Below are 22,596 nucleotides of genomic sequence, written 5' to 3' on the forward strand. Positions count from 1 at the left end.
CTGAATGCGTTATCTCAGTCTGTCATTGTCTGGTCTGTGAAGTCCGCATTCCAGTTCACGGTCCAGTCCATCGATCCTTGTTCCGGGTTTTCCTGTTTTCTCCCTTGTTCTGTTGGGTGCCTAAATTGAGGCACCTGATTCTTATTTCAGTCTGGCACATAAATACCTCTGCAAATGAGGGATTGTTGGCTGGACTGCTCCCTTCCTTACCCCTTCCTCCTGAAACTGCATCAAGTTCAACCACTGGAGTGAGACTGGAGGCTTGCCACGCCAAGAGGAGGAACTATCTATCGTTGAGTTTGAAACTGTCTCTTTGTGTCCCCGTGTTTAGTGTCCGTGTTCTGTGTACGAGTCACCGCCCTACGTCCTGTGCTGGATCATTCCCATCTGAATCCTCGGCAGTCATCCCGGCCCCGCACCCAAGAGCCTATCCAAGCCAAGTCCAAGAGCCGAGCCAAACCTAGTCCAAGAGCCATGTCCTGCCCTGGAGTTCCCTCGCCCAGCGCAAGCCACGTCCAAGAACCTCATCCAGTCCAAGTCAAGGCTTTATGTTCTCATCCTGTGCAGGGGTTCCACGTCCAGTCCTGCAGCCACATCTTGTTCTCACCTAGATCTGGGGTCTGAGCCCGAGTCAAGACCCAGGTTCTGGGTCCCTGTCCAGTCTCTAGCTTGGAATCCTAGCCAAGGCTCCTAGTTCCAAGTTCCTTGTCCTGGTTCTGCTTCCCCAGTCTTAGACCTAGCCCAGGCCCGGTGTCCTTGTCTTGTCCCGGGCCTGTGTCCATGTCCAGTGTCGTTTCTTCCTGACTCCCCTTGCTTTCTTGATAAACCTTGTCCTGTTCCTAGTACTTCAGTGTCTGTGTTTTGCATTTGGGTCTGCTACCAGTGCCCCCCTTATGACACAGTGATTACCATGCATTTGTACTTAATGTACTCTCTCCATTACATCCATTAACATAGAGCAAGTGTCAGTGCTGAAGGCACTTTCACTCCCACCTCACGCACGGGTGCTGAACAGAACCCTTGCAGGTTAGGTTATTGTCACAAATGCCAGGATGCAATGAAATTCTTTGCTCGCATGAAGCTCACAGAGTAACTTGTGAACATGGCAATAATCAGTAAAGCAATAAATACAGAAACAAGTACAAAAACAACAGATTGATGCAAAGTTGGCAGGGCAATCAGAAGCAGTGCAAAGCTAAATGTGAAAGTCACAATAATAAGCAAGAGCCATGGGACTAATGAACCCGAGAATGTGGCAGTACCACTGGGAAGGAATGTAAGAGAGGTGATTGGTTCAGAAGTTTGATAGCTGTAGGGAAGAGTCTAATCATTCAGGCTTCCCGGCTTCTGTATCTTCTCCCAGAAGACAAAAGAGTGAAAAGGGAATGGTTGGGTGTCAGGCATCCTTGACGGTACCATTCGCCTTCCTGAAGCAATGCACTATGAAGCGATGAAAGTGATGAGCCTGTAATGGACTGAACTGTGTTTACCATTCTCAGTAGCTTCTGTCCAGAGCACAACAGTTATCATATCAAGCTGGATACTTTCTATAATGCACCCATAGAAGTTCCAGAAAAACCTCCTGGACAAGCCAAATCTTCTCTGATGCCCAAGAAATTGCATACATTGGTGAGCTTTCTCAGATCACGAAGGTACCATGCAACTGGTGCTGTATGGTTTACCAGGACTGCCACAGCAGTGCATTGGTCCTGAATGCATTCTTTAACTGTCACAAAATATCATGCATTAAAAATCAGTGCACTTTCCTCTACCACCTGTCAAAAGGAGCTAATCACTGGTGCTAAATGCATTCCCTCCCACGAATCTGTCAAAAGAAACCATGCACTGGCGCTCAAGGCACCAACCATCTCGCTCAGCTGTGGTGAGGATTCCTTGCACTGGTGCTTGTTGGCACCTGCAGTAGAAATCATGCATTGGCGCAGGTACCTCCCCCATCCCCCCCCTCTCTCATCTGTCATTGAGCTCTATCCGGTGTCTGTAACAGGATCCCTTGGTTTAGGAGAGCGGTGGCGTCACAGTTGCCAAGGTGCTCAAAGCCACAGAAGTCGGCGAGGGGTCCCGGGTCAGATTACGGATTTTCAGCACGCCAGCCAGGTAAGACTACAACGCTTCAACAACTGCAAGTTTGCTATTTATTTTATATTAAATATATAAGGCAGAAGAGCAGACGCAACTCCTTCCATTGTTTCGCCAAAGAAAAAGGCCCAGGTAATACCAGGCTACCGGGGCTATATAGTCTGAAATGGAAAATGTCGCGTGGATTAAAACCTTTCTCGGGGTGATGCACGGAAATTTGCAAGTACAGTTGTTTGACCGTGGAAATGCATTGTTGCAGCAACTTGAGGAGGGGGATTATTTGCATTATGTGCGTTAGAGAAGTGTGGTAAATGTGGTATGAATTGCAATGTCTGGGAAATGGCTGGCGACTGTACAAGAAAGAAGGGGAAAACGTCTTTCCCGTGCTTTCTTTCACCTCAAGGAATTAATTTTATAATTTATTTGCATTTAAGTTGTTCTTCTAATGTTTATCAAAAATTCCACGTTGAACTGAATTTTAAAAAATAGCATTCTACTCTTAGAACCCGAATAGTATTTTTTTTCATCGTCTTGCCAGAACAACTTCCTACAAGCGAGGATTCCCGCTGTACACACTACAGGGGTATAAAATCGTGTTTTACATTTAAACTTCTTTTAAACAATAAAAAAGAACAGATTATTGCATTTTCCTGTGAGCTGAAGAATAATTATACTTATTAAATTGTCGTTCAGCTCACTGTCAGACTGTTCAGTGATATGGAATTGTTTAATAATATAGAGTCATAGAATACTGCAGCCGAAATATTGATCTGCCTAGTCCCATGCACCTGCGTCTGAACTATACCCCTCCCATCCATATATCTATCCAATATTGTAGTGGAACCCTAATCCACCACTTAGGCTGGCAGCTTGTTCCACATTCTTACTACCCACCCTCTGAGAAAGAAGTTCCCCCTCATGTTACTCTTAAACATTTCACCTTCCACCCTTAACCCATAATCTCTAGTTCTTGACTCACCCAACCTCAGTGGAAATAGCCTGCTTGAATTTACCCTAAATATACCCCTCAAAATTTTGTATACCTCTATCGAATGTCCCTTCATTCTTCAATGTACTAGTGAAAAAAGTCCTAACTTATTCAATCTTTCTCTATAACTCAGGTGCTCAAGTCCCAGCAGCATCCTTGTAAATTTTCTCTGCACTCTTTCAATCTTATTTACATCTTTTCTGTAGGTAGATGACCAAAAACTGGATGCAGTACTCCAAGTTGGGCATCACTAATGTCTTACAGAATTTTAACGTAACATCTCAACTCCTGTACTCAATACACTCATCCGCCATTTTCAGCCCATTTTTCCAACTGGTCCAGATCCTGCCGCAAGCTTTGACAGCCTTCCTTGCTGTCTTCTACCAGTTCTTGTGTCATTCGCAAATTTGCTGATCCAGTTTACTACATTATCGTCCAGATCATTGATATAGGTGACAAACAATAGTGGACCCAGCACAGCTCCCTGTGGCAAACCATTTGTCACAGGCCTCCAGTCAGAGAGGCAGCCATCTACTCCTACTCTCTGACTGTTTATTCATTTCCATAGATGCTGCCTGACCGGCTGAGTTCCTCTAGTATTTTGTGTGTGTTGCTTTGGATTTCCAGCATCTGCACTCTTTCTCATGTTTATGATTTGCTGTCCCAATTCATGCTTGCCAGACCCTTTCTGATACCATATCAATTGGCTTTTCTCCAGTTTAGAATCTCAACCCATGGACTGGATCTATCCTTCTCCATATATTTTATTGAAGCTAATGGCAATTTGATCACTAGATGCAAAGTGTTCCCCTTCATAAACTTCATTCACCTGCCATGCGCTGTCTGTCGTTCCCTAATAGGAAATCTAGTATCACACTTCCTCTTGTTGAAATCTCTATGTACTGATTAAGGAAACTTTACTGAACACACTTGACAAACTTTATCCCATCCAGCCCTTTTACAATATGGAAATCCCAGTCAATATGCAGAAAGTTAAAATCACCTACTATCACAACCTTATGTTTCTTGCTACAGTCTGCAATTTCTCTACAAATTTGCTCCTCTAAATCCCACTGACTGTTGGATATAATCCTATTAATGTGGTCTTCCCTTATTCCTCAGTTCCACACATATAGCCTCACTCGGAGAGCTCTCTGGTCTGTCTTGTCTGTGTATCGCCATGACATTTTCCCTGACTACTAACGCCACTCCTCTCACTTTAATCCCTCCTGCTGTATCACGTCTAAACCAACAGATCCCCGAAACACTGAGGTGGCAGTCTTGCCTCTCCTACAACCAAGTCTCGCTAATGGCTACAATGTCATAATTCCATGTGCTGATCCATGCCCTAAGCTAGTCTACCTTTCTGCAAGTCTCGTTGCATTGAAATGTACACAACTCAGAACATTAGCCCCACCATGCTCAACCTTTTGGTTCCTGACTTTGCATGCAGGCTTAACAACATCTTTCCCCACAACCTCTTTTCTCTCTGCTCTGGTATTCTGGTTCCCATGCCTCTGCAACTCTATTTTAAACCACCCTGCCCAGCGCTGGCAAACTTTCCCGCAAGGATATTAGTTCCACTCTAGCTCAGGTGCAAACCATCCCACGCCTACAGATCCTACCTTAGCTTGAAGAGAGCCCATTGATGCAAAAATGTGAAGCCGTCCCTCCTGCCCCATCTGCTTAGCCACATGTTAAGCAGTACTATCTTACTATTTCTGGCCTCACTAGCACGTGGCGTGGATAGCAGTCCTGAGATCACAACCCTGGAATGTTTGTCCTTTTACTTAGCACCTAACACCCTGAATTCACTTTGCAGGATCTCATCACCCTTCTGATGTGGATCATGACCTCTAGCTGATCACCTCCTACTTAAGAATGCTGTAGACTTGATCGGCGACATCCCTGAACCTGGTACCAGAAAGGCAATGTGCCATTTGGGAATCTCATTCTTGTCCATAAAACCTCCTGCCCATTTCCCTAACCACTGAATCTCCTTTCGCTGCAAATTGCCTCCCCGCCCACCCTGATCCCTTATGAGCCACAGAACCAGACTCAGTGCCAGGGACCCAACTATTGTGGCTTTTCTCTGCTAGGTCACCCCTCACCCACACAACAGTTTCCAAAGTGGTATACCTCTTATTGAGGGGAATGGCCACAGGGGTACTCTGCGCTGGCTGCTTATTTTTTTCCCCCTTCCTAATGGTCACACAGTTACCTGAGTCCTGATTCTTGGGTGCTACTACCTCCCTGTATGTCCTGTGATCAGTTGATCTGGAGTTCATCCGGGTCTAGCTTCAACTCCTTAACACAGTCTGTAAGAAGCTGCAGCTGGATGCACTTCTTGCAGGTGTAGTTGTCAGGGATACTGGAGGCCTCCCTGCCTTCCCACAACCCTTGAGAGAAGCATTCCACTATCCTGCATGGCATCCACACTGCTCTAACTGTGCAATATGAAAGAAAGAAAGAACTATTAAATGGAAAAAATCTACCTATAGTCTCTACTTCTTCGCACTGAAGCCTCATGAGCCAAAGCCTGCACTTCCAATTCTAACACTGGCCGTCTCACACAATGGCCCTTCCTATAATGGCTGTTCTATTTAAACCTAACTTTCTATTGGACCTTCTAAGAATGTTGTAAACTCAGTGACTGTTGTTAAAGTATTTCACTGATGTTTTATTATTTTTCACATGAAAGTGCAGGTAGCAAAGCATTTGTAATCTAGTTCCAAAGTTATAGAGTCATAGAGTAACACATACCTTTGAACCAACTTGTCCACGCTGATCAAGATGCCCATCTAGTCTAATCCCATTTGTCCATGTTACACTCCTAGCCTTCTAAACCTTTGCCGTCTGTGTACCTGTCCAAATGTCTCTTAAATATTGTTATTGGACCTGCCTCAGCCGCTTCCTCTGGCAGCTCATTCCATCTGTCTGAAGATGTTGTCCCCTCAGGTCCTTCATTAGCAGCTGTTTGTCTGACTTTTAATGTCACAACCATTCTATGATTGTATGATTCTACAACGAACATGCAAACCATAGAGTCATTGAGTTATTTAGTACAGAAACCAAGCCCTTCATGCCAATCAAGGTGTCTTCCTGAGTTAGACCCAGGTACCTGCATTTAAAGCATATCCCTCTACATCTTTCCTACCAAATGTTGTAATTGTACTTGCCTCTTCTACTTCTTCTGACGGCTCATTTTATATACATATCACATTATGCAGGAAAAAAAAATTGAGGCTTTTTTAAAATCCAGAGTGCTTCTCTTATTTGTTCTATAAGATACAGGAATTAGTTAGTGTTTGAAATGATTGCAATGGACCTTTATTATTGAAACTATTTATATGCATACCTATAGTGCCTTCCCTTCAAAGACAGGCGTTCCTTGATTTACAAAACCGATGAAATCCTGAAAAACGTTTTGCTAAATGAAATTATGTAAATTGAGAAGGCTGTCTAAAATGTAATATGAGTCGTTCAGTACAGCGTAGTCCAGTGCAGAGAATACAAAGTGTAGCTGAAAATGAAAGGTGAATACATTCAGTAGTCAAGAACATAATAGCAAAGATTCATAAGTTGAATGTGTTTCTCACATCCCCATTTTTCTTAAGCCTAAAACTTTGAGTTTGTTTCTTGGATCTTGAACAATTTGTTATTGGGAGTAGCTCCTTCTGTTTACCCTGTCTGAAGCAGCCAATATCTTGTACACCTGCATTAGATCTTCCTTCAAAATTCTTTATTCCACAGATTCACAGAAAACAACATGCACCATCCATATGTTCTTAGTCATCTAGAGGACTCTGATGTTGGTTCCCTTACCACCTTCCCGAGTGGGACTGTACTTAGCCTGTTCCTCAAACATCTATTCCAGAAGTTCTGGTATTCCAGTTGAACCTACCAACATTTGGTTCTGCCCAGGTTCCTTGTCATTCCAATGAAGTTAACTCTTCACAAAATTAAATGTTCCAATTTGGATTTTTTTTTACCACCATTAAACACTATTTCCTGAAGATCTGATGATTACTGTAGTTGTAAGTCTTCCCCCTCTGATGTGTGATTTATTTGGCTTATCATTTCCTCAGAACCTAATTGTCAGAAATATACAGATCAAGAAGGTTCTCTTCAACTCATTTCAAAAGGCTGTCCTCTTCCTTTCCTTTTACTCCAACAGAAACAAATTTCAGTTACCCAAGGTTATCACTTTATACCTCTAGAACATTTCCCAATGGATTTGCTCTTCCTCTCTCTTTCTCTGTCTCTCGCTTTCACTACATTTTCTTTCTCACACTTTCTCTTTTCCTTTTTTTCCAATTCTCTCTGACTTTTTTTTTCTCTGTCTTACTCCCTCCCATTATTTAGTGGTCTACAGAATCCCCTCTATTCCTCTGTTGTACGGTTACCTCCTCTTTGTGTCTTGACTCTAATCAAATGGATTCAATATCTGTCCTCAAGATCATCTTGAACACATAATCAATACCACTGATGCACCTTCCTCTATTTTTCCCTGACCTTTTTCAAACATCTTTTATCTAGAAATATTGGGTGTCCATTTCTGACCTTTAGGCAATATTTTGGTTTTTGCCATCACATCATAATGGTACTTGAGTATTTGCTGTTTTTGCTCACCAACCTTCCATGCATTAACATATTCTGAACAAGATTACTGTTAAACTAAACAGAAATGCGAATGCTGGAAATCTAAAATAAAATAGAAAAAAATGTTGGAAGCACTCAAGAGATGAATTCTTGATCATTTGATCTACCTCGTCATCACTTTATTTATCTACCTGCACTGCAATTTCTGGTCAGCGGTAATTCTACATTCAGCATTCTGTTATTGTTTACCCTTTTGTACTACCTCAATGCACTTGTGTTTGGAATGATCCCTGGAGAGCATACTTGCAACAATAATGCACCAATTGCATTTCAGGTAGCATCCATGGCATTTTCTGTTCATATTCCTGCTCTTCTCTTCTTTGCGGCCTCTATCTTGGTCTGCTCTAATGCTGTATGTTACTAGTGAAATTTTTATTCACTGTTCTTCCCAAGGGCAGGATTAGATAATGAAACTCTTAGGGAGGATACTGACTTTCTCTCCATTACCAAGTATCAAAAAAAGTCACAGAATTTATCATGTTAACACCAAATCTTCCAATTTACATCTCAAAAGATGAAATTGAGTAAATCAACAAGCCTAGCAAATATACAGACAGGGAACAGATTCAATGAGACATAAAACCAGGGGATATTGGAGATGCTTGCAGGTCAGGCAGCATCTGTGGGGGCAGAAACAGTTATGTTTCAGCCCTTCCCACAACTGACAGCATCTACAGGAGTTACTGATTCAAGAGGTAGCATTTATTGTTAAGAATCCCCACCATCATGGTCATGTCCTCTTCTCCCTGCTACTGTCAGGTGGGAGGTACAGAAGCCCGAAGTCCCACACCACCAGGTTCAGGAACAACTACTTTCCTGCAAACACCAGGTTCTTGAACCAACCTGCATAACTCTAACCCTACCTCAGCAATGGAACAGTACAGACCACCTCTTACACCACCATGGAATTGTCATCGATTGCGTCTTTTTTTGGCACTACCGTCTTGCTTTTGCACAGCTTTTTAGTCCACTGCCTGGTATAATTTATATAGTCTATAATTTATATTATGTGTGTCACCTGTGCCTATGTATCCAAGATGCTACTGTGGGCAAGTTTTTCATTGAACCTGTACCTCACTGTAAATTCGACTTGACTGATCCTGTTACAGGGTTTTTGCCCAGCCATCAATAGTTCCTTTACCTCCACAGATGCTGCTTGACCTGCAGTGTTCCTCCAGCAGATTGTGTGTCACTAATGTTTCAGTTCATTGGCCTTTCATTCAGAAGGTGGTTTAGTATGACGTTCCGACATTTCTGATGTGCCAAAAAAGCTGTATTGCATTTTTTTTTGTCTTTCTGCATGACTTAATTTAAATATATAGTTCAGGGGGAAAAATCTCCCTTTGAATTTTTATGGAAGTCTGCTTTGTGAAAGTATTACATCTCTTAATGGAGAATGAAAGAACAGAACATGATGGCTCTGTTACACCTTTATAAATACTAATCTGTTCATTTGGCTCATTTCAATGAACAATTAACACCTCATTATTCAGTGTCTGCGAGAGTATTGCAGTGTTAATTGTTATACTCCAGTGTTTATGTTGCGGAAATTGCTTTAAATTGAAGTGGTTTTGCATTGTGCTCATGTTGTGGAATTAGAGGACCGATTATAGTTCTCGCATTCACACAGAATCAAGTTTTAAAATCCCTGGCTGTGGATAAATGGGATTGAGATTTATCTGTGGGAGGGGCCCAGCCAGTGTTAGGCATATGGGAGCACTCCTCAATTCTCCTCTAAAGTAGAGGAACACTTCATATTCTGCTGGGTAGTCTACAGGCCATCAGCATGAACAGTAAATTCTCCAACTTGCGGTAAACTGCTTCCCCTCTGTCACTTATCTCGCATTTCTTGATCAATTTAGCCCCACATTGGTCTGTCTATTTACCCAACTCCATCCTTTCCATTTGCAAAACTCCCACATACTCCTCCCTAATGCTCTCATCTGCCTTTCCCTCTTCCCTGCCTGTTTGGTTCCAGGCTCCACCTTTCTCTCCTGTGACATGCCATCATCTTCGGTACCCTGCTACTCACACCTATCACTCTGAGTTTCTGGCACTGTTCCCACTCTCCCCTTCCCATCTGCCTTTCACCCCTCTTCAACTGGATCTATCAATTTCTTGCCAATTTTCCTCCTTCCTCCTTTTTATACTGGCTATCTTGCCTCTGTCTACAAGTCCAGATGAAGGGTCTAAACCCGAAACATTGACTGTCCATTTCTCCCCACAGATGCTGCCTGGCTGGCTGAGTTCTTCCAGCTTCTTGTGTGAATCAGAATCAGCTTTTTCACTGACATGTGTTAAATTTGTTGTTTTGCAGCAGCAGTACAGTACAAGACATAACAGTTACTATAAAGTCACATAAATAAATAAATCTTGCAAAAGACAAATGATGAGGTCTTGCTCATGGGTTCGTGAACTGTTCAGAAATCTGATGGCAGAGGGGAAGGAGCTGATTCTAAAACACTGAGTGTGGTTCTACAAGTCTTGTACCTCCTCCCCGGTGGTAGTAACGAGAAGAGGGCATGACCTGGCTGGTAAATGATTTGGTCCACCATCCTGAGGCGTCGCATCTTGAAGGTGTTCTTGGTCAGTCTGAATGCTCTCCATCGTGCAATGGCAGAATTTTGCAAGAGTGTCTGGTGACATATTAAACCTGAAACTCCTAGTGAATTACAGCCACTGGCATTCCTTCTTCATGAATGCATCAGTACTTTGGGCATAGGATAGATTCTCTGAGATATTGATGCCTTGGAACTTGAGGCTGTTCACTCTTTCTTCTGCTGACTCCTCAGTGAGGACTAGTGTGTGTTCCCCCGACTTCCCCTTTTCTGAAGTCTGCAGTCAGTTCCTGGGTCTTGCTGATGCTGAGCTGTTCTAGAATTCGGCATCTGCAGTCTCTTGTCTCTCCAGGAAACTCCTCTCTTGTGCATCACCACTTTCATTACTCTTCATTGTTCAGCTGAGCGTTAGTCGATGCTGTGCAATGGGAGCACACTCAAGAGCAGGGATCAGCCACGATGGAATGGCGGAACAGACTTGATGGGCTAAACAGCCTGATTCTGCTCTGATGTCTTATGGTCTTGTGGATCTGTGTAAATGGTAAGAGGTATAGACCAGCTCACAGATTAACCCCACCCCCCACCTGCCCTGTCTGTAAAAGATCTTACAGTTCCCACATCGGCCTCACTAGTCACTTCAGAATGGAAGCAAGTCATCCTCGATCTGGAGGGACAGCCCAATAACTTCTGGAATTCTCTCCTAAATTACTTTGCCATTCCTTTAAGGCTTCCATTAGAAATGAACTCTTTGTACAAGCTTTAGATCATTTGTCTTATAGGGATTTTAATCAAGTTTTTGTTACAGAACTGTCAAGTTATTGCTAATCAAGCTGTTTCTCTGCACACGCTACTGGACCTGTTGAGTGCTTCCAGCATTTCCTGCTTTCTATTCGGATTTCCAACTTTTGCAGTTCTGAGGCCAAAGAGACTGTCGATACTGGTATCTGGATCAATAAACAAAAGGAGCTTGGTAGCGTAGTGGTTAGCACAGCGCTTTACAGTACCAGTGACCCAGGTTCAATTCCCACCGGTGCCTGTAAGGAGGTTGTATGTTCTCCCCGTGACTCTGTGGGTTTCCTTGCCGTGCTCCGGTTTCCTCCCACAGTCCAAACACGTTATCAGTTGGTAGGTAAAATGATCATTGTAAATAGTGCTGTGATTAGGCTGGGGTTAGTGCTGTGATTAGGACCGAGATTAGGAAAAACTTCTTCACACAGAGAGTGGTGAATCTGTGGAATTCTCTGCCACAGGAAACAGTTGAGGCCAGTTCATTGGCTATATTTAAGAGGGAGTTAGATATGGCCCTTGTGGCTACGGGGGGTCAGTGGGTATGGAGGGAAGGCTGGGGCGGGGTTCTGAGTTGGATGATCAGCCATGATCATAATAAATGGCGGTGCAGGCTCGAAGGGCCGAATGGCCTACTCCTGCACCTATTTTCTATGTTTCTATGTTTCTATGTTACATCGGGGGAGTTGTTGGGCGTCACAGCTCGAACGGGTCTGAACGGGTCTGTTCCACACTGTATCGCAATAACTAAGAAATAACTCAACTCAGCAGGTCAGACAGCATCTGTGGAGGGAATCATCTGGAGTGAAAGAGTTAAGTGGATATAGCTGGTATAAGGGAGTGCAAGAGCTGGCAGGCAATTGTGGATGCACGTGAGCTGGGGGTGGAGTTGATAGGCAGATGGAGGAGGAATGTGTGAAACTAGTGATGGAAGCCAAGAGGTGAATCGTGAAGGCATCAAAAAGCTGCAGGTGCTGGAATCTGATCGGAGATGAAGGTGGAGTATAGAATCAAATAAGGGTGGTGGTGTGGGTAGGTTGGAACAGTTGGGGAAGGGCACCCAGTGAGTGACGGGCAGATGCAGTGGAAAAAACATAGGAAAATAGAGGGCTGGGGGATGGTGTGAAATGAACTGAGTAAATCAAGAGGAGAGAACAAAGGAATGGGGGGAGGGAAGCAGGCATTTTAATGGTTTTCATTTGCTTTCAAATTAAGTTTTGTAATACCACATGAAAAATGTCTATGATTGCAACTAGTAATCGTGCAGATTTCTCAATACCTGACTTGGATTGAGTGTGGATATGGTGGAATCATGATAAGGTATTGAGGTTGTAGTCATGAGATCTATCATGGGGACATGGCTTCAGATCTCAACAAGAAAACTGGGGATATTAAATTCAGTTAACTAAACTGTGCTTGAAAACCTAGTGAATGTGAAACAACTAATTTATTACAAAAACAAAGTGCTGGTAATATTCGTCAGGTTAGGTAGCATCTCTGCAAGAGAAACAGGGTTCATGCTTCAGTTCAATGAGTTTTCTGTTCTCTCTCCACAGATGATGACCCATTTATTGAGTATTTCCATTCTGATTTCTGACGTCTGCAGGCTATTAGTTTTTAATTTTTGTAAAAACTCGTACAGTTCGGTACACTTTTTTTGGGAAGTAAGTTTGAAAATCAAGAACATTGCAGATCCAGGCACTGGAAATCTGCTTGTTGGGTGTGGAGAGGATGTTTTCATTTGAAGGAAAGTCCATTAGGAAGGCAGGAATCTTAAGGTTGAGCATGGTGCGACTAATGTCCTGATCTGTGTATATTTCAATGCAAGAGGTATTGTAGGAAAGGCAGATGAGCTCAGGGCATGGATCAACAAATGGAATTAAGATATTGTAGCCATGAGTAAGAGTTGGTTGCTGGAGCGGCAAGACTGGCAGCTCAGTATGCCGAGGTTCTGTTGTTTTAGATGCAACAGAGTGGGAGGGATCAAAGGAGAGATGGCATTACTAGTCAGGGAAAATATCATGGTGGTGCTCAGTCAGGACAGACTGGAGAACTCGCCTAGTGAGGCGTTATGGGTGGAAGTGAGGAATAAGAAAGTTATGGACATGTTAATGGGGTCACATTCCAGACTACCCAACAGGCCACTGGATATAGTGGAACAAATTTGCAGAGAGATCGCAGACTGTTACAAGAAACAGAAGGTTGTTCTAGTAGGTGATTTTAACTTTCCACATATTGACTAGGACTCCCATACTGTAAAAGGACTAAATGGGACAGAGTTTGTCAAATGTGATCAGGAAAGTTTCCTTAATCAGTCCAACAAGAGAGGTGTGATACTTGATCTGCTATTAGGGAATGAGACAGAGCAGGTGACAGAAGTTTGTGTAGGTGAACACTTTGCATCTAGTGATCACAATGCCATTAGTTTCAAAGTAAATACAGAGAAAGATAGGCCTGGTCTACTGGTTGAGATTTGACTTGGAGAAAGGTCAATTTTGATGTTATCAGAAAGGATCTGGCAAGTGTGGATTGGGGCAGGCTGTTCTCTGTCAAAGGTGTACTTGGTAAGTGGGAGGCCTTTGAAAGTAAAATTTTGAAAGTACTAATTTTGTATGTGCCTTTCAGAATAAAAGGTAAAGATAACAGTATAAGGGAACCCTGGTTTTCAAGAGATATTGAGGTCCTATTTGTGAAGAAAAGGTGTAAAGCAGGTATAGGCAGGTAGGGATAAATGAGACACTTATGGAGTTCAAGAAATGCAAGAGGACACTTAAGAAAGAAATCAGGAAGGCTAAAAGAAGGCACGATGTTGCCCTAACAGATAAGGTGAAGGAGAATCTTAAGAGATTCTACAGATAAGTTAAGATAAAAAAGATTGCAAGGGACAGCATTGGTCCTCTGGAAGATCAGAATGGTAATCCATGCGTGGAGCCAAAAGAGATGGGGGCGATCTTAAATGGGATTTTTGCAACTGTACTTACTTAGGAGATGGACACAGAGTCAACAGAAATTAGGCCGAACAGCATTGACTTCATGCACCCTATATAGATTACAGAGGAGGAGGTATTTGCTGAGTTGAGAGGCAAATTAGGGTGCATAAATCCCCAGGGCTTTACAAGATGTCTCTCGGACCCTGTAGGAGGCAAGTGTAAAAATTGCAGGGGCCTCAGCAGAGGTATTTAAATCATCCTTAGCAACACACAAGGTTCTGGAAAATAGGAGGATAGCTGATGCTGTTTCGCTGTTCAGAAAAATGGGGCTGCATGGTAGCATTAGCACAACATTTTATTGAATAGGCGACCCAAGTTCAATTCCTGCCACTGCCTGAAAAGTTGATGAAGGCAAGGCAGTGGATTTTTCCTACATGGACTTTAGCAAGGCCTTTAACAGGGTCTTGCATGGGAGGCTGGTCAAGAAGGTTCAATCGCTTGGCATTCAAGATGAGATAGCAAACTGGATTTAGATTGGAGGCCTGTGACTAGTGGAGTGCCTCTGGGATCTGTGCTGGGTCCGTTGTTTGTCATCTATATCAATGATCTGGATAATAATGTGGTTAACTGGATCAGCAAATTTGCGGATGACACCAAGATTCAGGGTATAATGGGCAGCGAGGAAGACTATCAGAGCTTGCGGCAGGATTTGGACCAGCTGGAAGAATGGGCTGAACAATGGCAGATGGAATTTAATGCAGACAAGTGTGAGGTGTGGCACTTTGGGAGGACCAACCAGGGTAGATCTTACACAATGAATTGTTGAGCACTGAGGAATGTGTTAGAACAAAGGGATCTGGGAATATAGGTATATAATTTGTTGAAAATGGCATCGCAAGTAGATAGGGTTGATAGGTCTTTCATAAATCAAAAGTATTGAGTGCAGGAAATTAGATGTTATGTTGAAGTTGTATAAGACGTTGGTGAGGCCTAATTTGGAGTATTGTGTGCAGCTTTGGTCACCTACTTTCAGGACAGATGTAAATAAGATTAAAAGAGTACAGAGCAAATTTACAAGTATGTTGCTGGGACTGGAAGACCTGTTGTAAGGAAAAATTGAATAGGTTAGGACTTTATACCTTGGAACATATAAGTTTGAAGGGAGATTTGACGGAGGTATACAATAATTATGAAGGGTATAGATAGGTAGATGCAAGCAGGATTTTTCCACTGAGGTTGGGTGGAACGCCAGCTAGAGGTCATCAGAGTGAAAGGTGAAAAGCTTAAGGGGAACATGAGGGGAAACTTCTTCACTCAGAGGGTCAGAAATGTGTGGAATGAGCTGCCAGTGCAAGTGGTGCATGCGAGCTGGATTTCAACGTTTAAGATAAGATTGGAAAGGTACATGAATGGTAGGGGTAAGGAAGGCTATGGTCACAGTGCAGGTTGATGGAGTTGACTGTTTAAATAGTTGAGCATGAGCTTGTTTCTGTGCTGTAGTTTCCTACGACTCCATGACTCTGGAAGGATGGTCTAGGATCTGAAGGCACAACCTCAGAATAAAGGAATATCCCTTTAAAACTGAGTTGAAGATTTTCTTCAGCCAGAGGGTCGTGGAGGCCAATCACTGAGTGTATTTCAGGTAGGGATTGTTAGGCTCTTGATAGGTAAGGAGATTAAAGCTAACAGGGAGAAGGGGGGAAAATAGGGGTGAAAAACAAGTCAGCCATGATTGAATGGTGGAGCAGACTCAATCGTTCAAATGTCCTAATTCTGCTTCTCTGTCATGTGGTCTCATGTTCTAATCTGAAACAAAAACTGGAAGTGCTGGAAGATTGTTGTAGATCAGACAGAGTCTATGGAAAGAAGGAGAAGCTAACGTTTGAGGCCAAAAGCTCATTCTTCAGTTTAAAGCTGAAATGTTAACTGTTTCACTTTCCACAGGGAGGGAAACATGCCTTCCTAAACCAGCCTGGACTAGATGTGGCTCCAGACACTTCGTAAAATAGCTATTTTTAACTGCCTTCTGAAATAACCCAATCAACCATTAGCTGAAGGGCAAAATAATGTAATCTTGAAATTAAAAGAGAAAATGTGTGGAAAACAGGACAAGTCTAGCAGTATTTGAGGTATGAGAAACAGTTAATGGGGCTGATTTAAGAGGAATAATTTAGAGTTAGAATTGGCTGAAAATGGGAATGCAAACCATATTTATGTAAATATGACTTTTTGTTTCAGGTTCAATAAGTGCACTGTTTCCAATTCCAAACTAAAGTAACGGACTCCAATTTAAAGATGGAAGCTGAGGACCTTGAGTTGGTAGGTGTTGCTGCAAAAGACTTCATGGGTTGCTAGTTTAATCCTGTGTACTTTACCTGTTAATTACAAAAAGCCATTATAGACTGTTTTTGTTATTGAAAGTAGATATGATGGACTAACCTTGTATTATGGTAGAGTTGAAATTCCCGTGACTCTTGCCTGTGAGAGTAGAATGAAACTGTAGCAAACTCCTCTTGGCGATGTTAGTAAAAACATAAAAAGTAGGAGCAGGAGTTGACCGTTTGCCCCCCGAGCCTGCTCCTTCATGCAATAAGATCCTGGATGGTCTCGCCTTTGGTCACAGCTCCTCTTTCAGCCTGATCCCATGACATTTGATCAAAAAACAGGTGTGGTTTTTACAAGAATAGATTCTGAAAGAAATTAAATTTGTAGTACTGCCAAAGTAATGCCATCTATGTTAAGAATAAGAGTGTTTGTGGTTATTGAGGCAATATTACGGTGGTTCATTCTGTTATACTGGCTTAGTGGCAGGTGATTGCTGCATTCCTCAAATGTCATTAATCTATTTATAGTTTTTTAAATGTATTTGTTTTCTTTAATTGTATGACTCTACAACCTATGATGCATTGTGTCATGTTTGATTGACAACACAATACTACTACATCCTTCTTCTTTCCTTCTCCTCACAGCATGACAATGTCCTCAGTTCTCCTTCACTCCCACCCTGTGTTGGACCACTGCCCTCTGCATTGCCTCATTTTTCTGTAACAGTTTTAATTTACGTAAAGGCTAGGAGTTGGAATTGCACTTCCCAATAATCCTTACAATTGACATTAAAATCAATTTCCCATATTTGTTAGCTGCTAGCTTGACTCTTCTACTCCATCCAGGGCCGGATTAAGCTAGTGCGGGGCCTGTAGCATATGTTATAAAGGGACCCTAAATTTTAAAAAATGCACATAAGTATTAAAACATAAATTATTTACTTGCATATTAAAGTAATTCAATTTTTTCATTTGCTATACAGCCAGATAATAAGACAAATGTCTGACACTTCAGTAATAGTCTTACAATTTAAAAGTTAGATTTTCTAGATTTAGCATGAGCAAATTTGTTGATGATACTGGAAATGTCTAATTCACGCAAAAGTTCATGTTCAATACTCATTAGAGTGAGATTGTTCAGTCTGTTTTGACCCATGGTGCTCCTTAGTTCATTTTTAATCATTTTCAGTTTTGAAAATCAAGTCAAGTCAAGTCACTTTTTATTGTCATTTCGACCATAACTGCTGGTACAGTAAAAATGAGACAACGTTTTTCAGGACCATGGTGCTACATGAAACAATACAAAAACTACACTGAACTACGTAAAAAAACCACAAAATCTACACTAGACTACAGACCTACCCAGGACTGCATAAAGTGCACAAAACAGTGCAGGCATTACAATAAGTAATAAACAAGACAATAGGCACAGTAGAGGGCTGTAGGTTGGTGCCAGTCCAGGCTCTGGGTATTGAAGAGTCTGATGGCTTGGGGGAAGAAACTGTTACATAGTCTGGTCATGAGAGCCCGAATGCTTGGGTGCCTTTTGCCAGATGACAGGAGGGAGAAGAGTTTGTATGAGGGGTGAGTGGGGTCCTTCATAATGCTTTTTGCTTTACGGATGCAGCGTGTGGTGTAAGTGTCTCTAATGACGGGAAGAGAAACCCTGATGATCTCAGCTGACCTCACTATCTGCTGCAGGATCTTGCGATCCGAGATGGTGCAATTTCTGAACCAGGCAGTGATGCAGTTGCTCAGGATGCTCTCAATACAACCTTTGTAGAATGTGGTGAGAATGGGGAGTGGGAGATGGACTTTTCTCAGCCTTCGCAGAAAGTAGAGATGCTGCTGGGCTTTCTTTGCTGTGGAGCTGGTGTTGAGGGACCAGGTGAGATTCTCCGCCAGGTGAACACCAAGAAATTTGGTGCTCTTAATGATCTACATGGAGAAATCGTTGATGTTCAGCGGAGAGTGGTCGCTCCCTGTCCTTCTGAAGTCAACAACCACCTCTTTTGTTTTGTTCACATTCGGAGACAGGTTGTTGGCTCTGCACCAGTCCGTTAGCCACTGCACCTCCTCTCTGTATGGTGTCTTATCGTTCTTGCTGATGAGACCCACCACGGTCATGTCATTGGCGAACTTGATGATGTGGTTCGAGCTGTGTGTTGCAACACAGTCGTGGGTCAGCAGAGTGAACAGCAGTGGACTGAGCACACAGCCCTGGGGGCCCCCCCCCCCCACGCATTTTCTCCCAGTGGAGAAAATGAGCGTTCTCCACTACATTTGGTAACCATAAGTGACAAAAAGATGCGCAAGGCATTTTCTACTTTTGGAAAACATGACTCTAAAGAATTGTCAGTTATCAAACGGTACAACTGTAACTCTACAAGGTCTTGTTTGGTGCCAATATGAGAAGTGTTAGGACCACGACACAGCAAGGAGCCAACACACGCCTGCACACATATACTGTACCATGCAGTATGCAGCTCCCCTGACATGACAACAACAGCGTTGCCAGATCGTCGTTGTTTTTGTGTGGATGAAATCACAGAGCGCTGCGTTACCAGTAGGTACAAGGCAGTTTCTTTATTCGACAAAACAAGGTTACAGCAGGCAGAGACCCCTGGCAGAACAGGTCTAACCGCCTTGTAATTGAGGCTCGATATTTATTTGCTAAACACAAAGGACAGTTCATAGTTACAAGTATAGACAATGCTTTCAAGTTTTCACATCTTTTGATTGAATTCATTCTACTGGTGCCAATATGCCAGTGTGGCATTCATGGCCTTTAGGAATGCAAATGAAAATCCATAATACATTATTTGGTATGTTACGTGCTAACATAGAGGATGATTCATATTCAAAAAGCATAGATACAGTGTCTTCGTAACTACCTGTAAACTTAGCATTCTTGTCTCAGAGGCACCAGATGCATTGTTACAAATGAAACTGGGTTCACAGCTTTTAGGAAATGCATTGTTATGAACTCAATCCACAGTACTTTGTCAAAGAACAGAAGACTGATGGCTGAAGTCATTTATTTAAGTGTAAGTGAATCGTCTACCCAAAACTCACTCTAACAGTCGTGAGAATACCGTGAGTTGCTGATTTCACTAGCCTGCAGCTTGCAAGCATTTAGTGTGGGTTGGGGCCCTTGAAAATGTGGGGCCCTTAGCATATGCTACTTTTGCTACTAGGTTAATTCGGCCCTGACTCCATCCTTGACCTGTCTTCAAATTCCCTCAAACTGCACACTCTTGCTGCTTGTTCAGCCAGTTCTGTTCTAAGTTCAAAGTACATTATACAGCCTTGAGAATCACCTCCTTACAGGCAGTCACAAAACAAGGAAACCCAAAAGAATCCATAAAATAGACTATCAAACACCCAGTGTGCAAAGAAATTAAAAAAAAAACAAACTGTGCAAACAAAAAAAGAAAACGAATAGCATTCATAACAATAAGTCCATAGACACATTAACCCTATGCTTGACGGCCTTGTATCTGCTTAAGCAGCACATTATTCTTAAAATTTTTGTCCTTGTTTATAAATGTCTCCAAGTCTTTGCTCTTCACTCTTTTTGCAATTAGTCTAGCCCTTTGACTTGTTACATACCCCGTAACTGGGTTGCCAAACCAGCAGGAATGGATCACTCAGTTGGAGTCTGGATTACTAGAACTAAGAAAGTTTTATTAAAGAAACGAGCAACACAGTACTCTAATCAAAAGGATAATGAATGCAACAGTTCAGCAATGATAAACACACATGTACACAGAATTAAGATAACAGGATCAATCAAGCTCTATCGTTGTCTAGGGGTAAATGACCAGTTTCAAAGTGACGCAAAGTTCAGTTCAATTTAGTTCAGTTCAGTTCGCAGTAATCGCTGCCGTGGCGATGGACAGTGGGGGGAAGGAGAGTGAGAGCAAAACGAATGAATATTCAAAACGGCTTCCACACAGACCTTTGCAGTCAGCTTTCGGGCGAGTCCTTTGTGATGTCATCTGAGGTCACCTACCGTGACCCCTCCGTTTCCAGATATGATCGTTTCTCTGTGGTGAACCTGGCACCCAGGCAAGGGTGAACACACACCAGGTTCCCGCCGATCGTGCCTTTCCACCCTGAGCGTCTATGGCTTGATCCCACGATCAGCCGTCCAAGAACTTCCCACCGACTTGTGAGAGACGCACCGCTTCCAGGGTCTCGTTACCTCGGGGTGTCGTGTGTGTCCTGCCTTAGCGAACCTGTCCCTTTTTATCCCCCTGCTGGAGTATCGCCTGTCCATCACTTCAAACAGTTCAGGGTTCAAAGGGGGAGCCGATCTTGACAGCTCTCCTTCCGTTACTCTCTCCTGTCCCTTCATTAACATCGCCAAGTGCTGCTCCATGGTTTTCCTTATCTCTCTCTCTCCTGAAGATAGGTGGCAGACCAACTGCTGATCCCACTGGTGCCAGCACAGGACAGCTAACATCTTAATCTATGTGTATTCTTGTCACAGACTTTACAGGATATCATTGCTCTACCAATTTCCAGATCTAGATTGCTTCCAAATTTAATTTCTGTATTGTGGTGATTACAGACTCAAAGGCTGTTCCTTATGGAACACAAACACAAGGAAATCTGCAGATGCTGGAATTTCAAGCAACACACATAAAAGTTGCTGGTGAACGCAGCAGGCCAGGCAGCATCTCTAGGAAGAGGTACAGTCGACGTTTCGGGCCGAGACCCTTCGTCAGGACTAACTGAAAGAAGAGCTAGTAAGGGATTTGAAAGTGGGAGGGGGAGGGGGAGATCCAAAATGATAGGAGAAGACAGGAGGGGGGGGGAGGATGGAGCCAAGAGCTGGACAGTTGATTGGCAAAAGGGATATGAGAGGATCATGAGACAGGAGGCCTAGGGAGAAAGAAAAGGGGGAGGGGGGGGAAGCCCAGAGGATGCTCCCAATGGCTGCACATTTTAATTCCACATCCCATTCCCATTCTGATATGTCTATCCACGGCCTCCTATACTGTAAAGATGAAGCCACACTCAGGTTGGAGGAACAACACCTTATATTTCGTCAGGGTAGCCTCCACCCTGATGGCATGAACATTGATTTCTCAAACTTCCGCTAATACCCCACCTCCTCCTCGTACCCTATCCATTATTTATTTATTTATATATACACATTCTTTCTCTCTCTCTTCTTTTTCTCCCTCTGTCCCTCTCACTATACCCCTTGCCTATCCTCTGGGCTTCCCCCCCCGCCCCTTTTCTTTCTCCCTAGGCCTCCTGTCCCATGATCCTCTCATATCCCTTTTGCCAATCAACTGTCCAGCTCTTGGCTCCATCCCTCCCCCTCATGTCTTCTCCTATCATTTTGGATCTCCCCCTCCCCCTCCAACTTTCAAATCTCTTACTAGCTCTTCCTTCAGTTAGTCCTGACAAAGGGTCTTGGCCTGAAACGTCAACTGTACCTCTTCCTAGAGATGCTGCCTGGCCTGCTGCGTTCACCAGCAACTTTGATGTGTGTTCCTTATGGAATTCCATTTCTAAACCTCTCTTGCTCTCTCTCTACCTCTAAGTCTCTCCCTAAGACCTACCATGTAAACCAAAATTTTAGTCGTCTGCAATACTGTATTTCCGGAGTCCCAACACCATGGACAACTGGAACAGAAGCTCTCCTTGAAAATGATGGAAATCATCAAATATTCTTGTTTTAGCCTGCAACAGCTGAGAACCATAACTGCATCTATGATCTGTACAGTCAGTGATGAAGTTTTAATGTGATTAAATGATCTATCACTACTTAAAACAGATGGAAATAGACTGGACTGTGGCTGGCACACTGCCCCTTTAAGAGGCACCGGTGCAAGAGGGATCGATGTGCTGGTCGGATGGTGCATTTTAAAAAAAATGAGGTTTTCGACTCCCAGTGCCAACCTGTCTTGCTGGCAAACCTACAGTTTCTGGTAAATAAAATTGACGATCTCAGAGCTGGGGTGCTGTATCAGAGGGATGTTAAGATTGAATGTGTCCTTTGTTTTACAGGATCTTAGTTAAGCCCTTGCATGCAGCCGCAGTGATTCGAATAGACTGTTTCACAATACTTTGTCAAGATAGGTTGATGGAATCTCTCAAAAGCAGAGGTAGAGGCGTATGCCTCATGGTGTAGTAAAGTGTTGGTGACGTTGCAATACGGTTCACCAGACCTAGAGTACCTTGCAATTGAGTGCTGTCTATTTTATCTGCTGTGGGAGATTTCAGCGATCACT

The 22,596-nt window shown here is 43.1% G+C and overlaps 1 protein-coding gene across 1 annotated transcript in view; it reads left to right on the top strand.

Annotated features, from left to right (window-relative positions):
• Positions 1-2,049: 2,049 nt before the first annotated feature.
• The window catches only part of ofcc1 (orofacial cleft 1 candidate 1), a 420,469-nt gene continuing 399,922 nt past the window's right edge, over positions 2,050-22,596 (top strand). Inside the window, exons 1-2 of the mRNA XM_072248661.1 lie at positions 2,050-2,115; positions 16,260-16,340. Of these exons, the coding sequence (XP_072104762.1) occupies positions 16,317-16,340 (24 nt within the window). The 5' untranslated portion in view covers positions 2,050-2,115; positions 16,260-16,316. The remainder of the gene's footprint in view (positions 2,116-16,259; positions 16,341-22,596) is intronic.

Source organism: Mobula birostris, chromosome 1, assembly GCF_030028105.1.
Source record: "Mobula birostris isolate sMobBir1 chromosome 1, sMobBir1.hap1, whole genome shotgun sequence".
NCBI lineage: Eukaryota > Metazoa > Chordata > Chondrichthyes > Myliobatiformes > Myliobatidae > Mobula > Mobula birostris.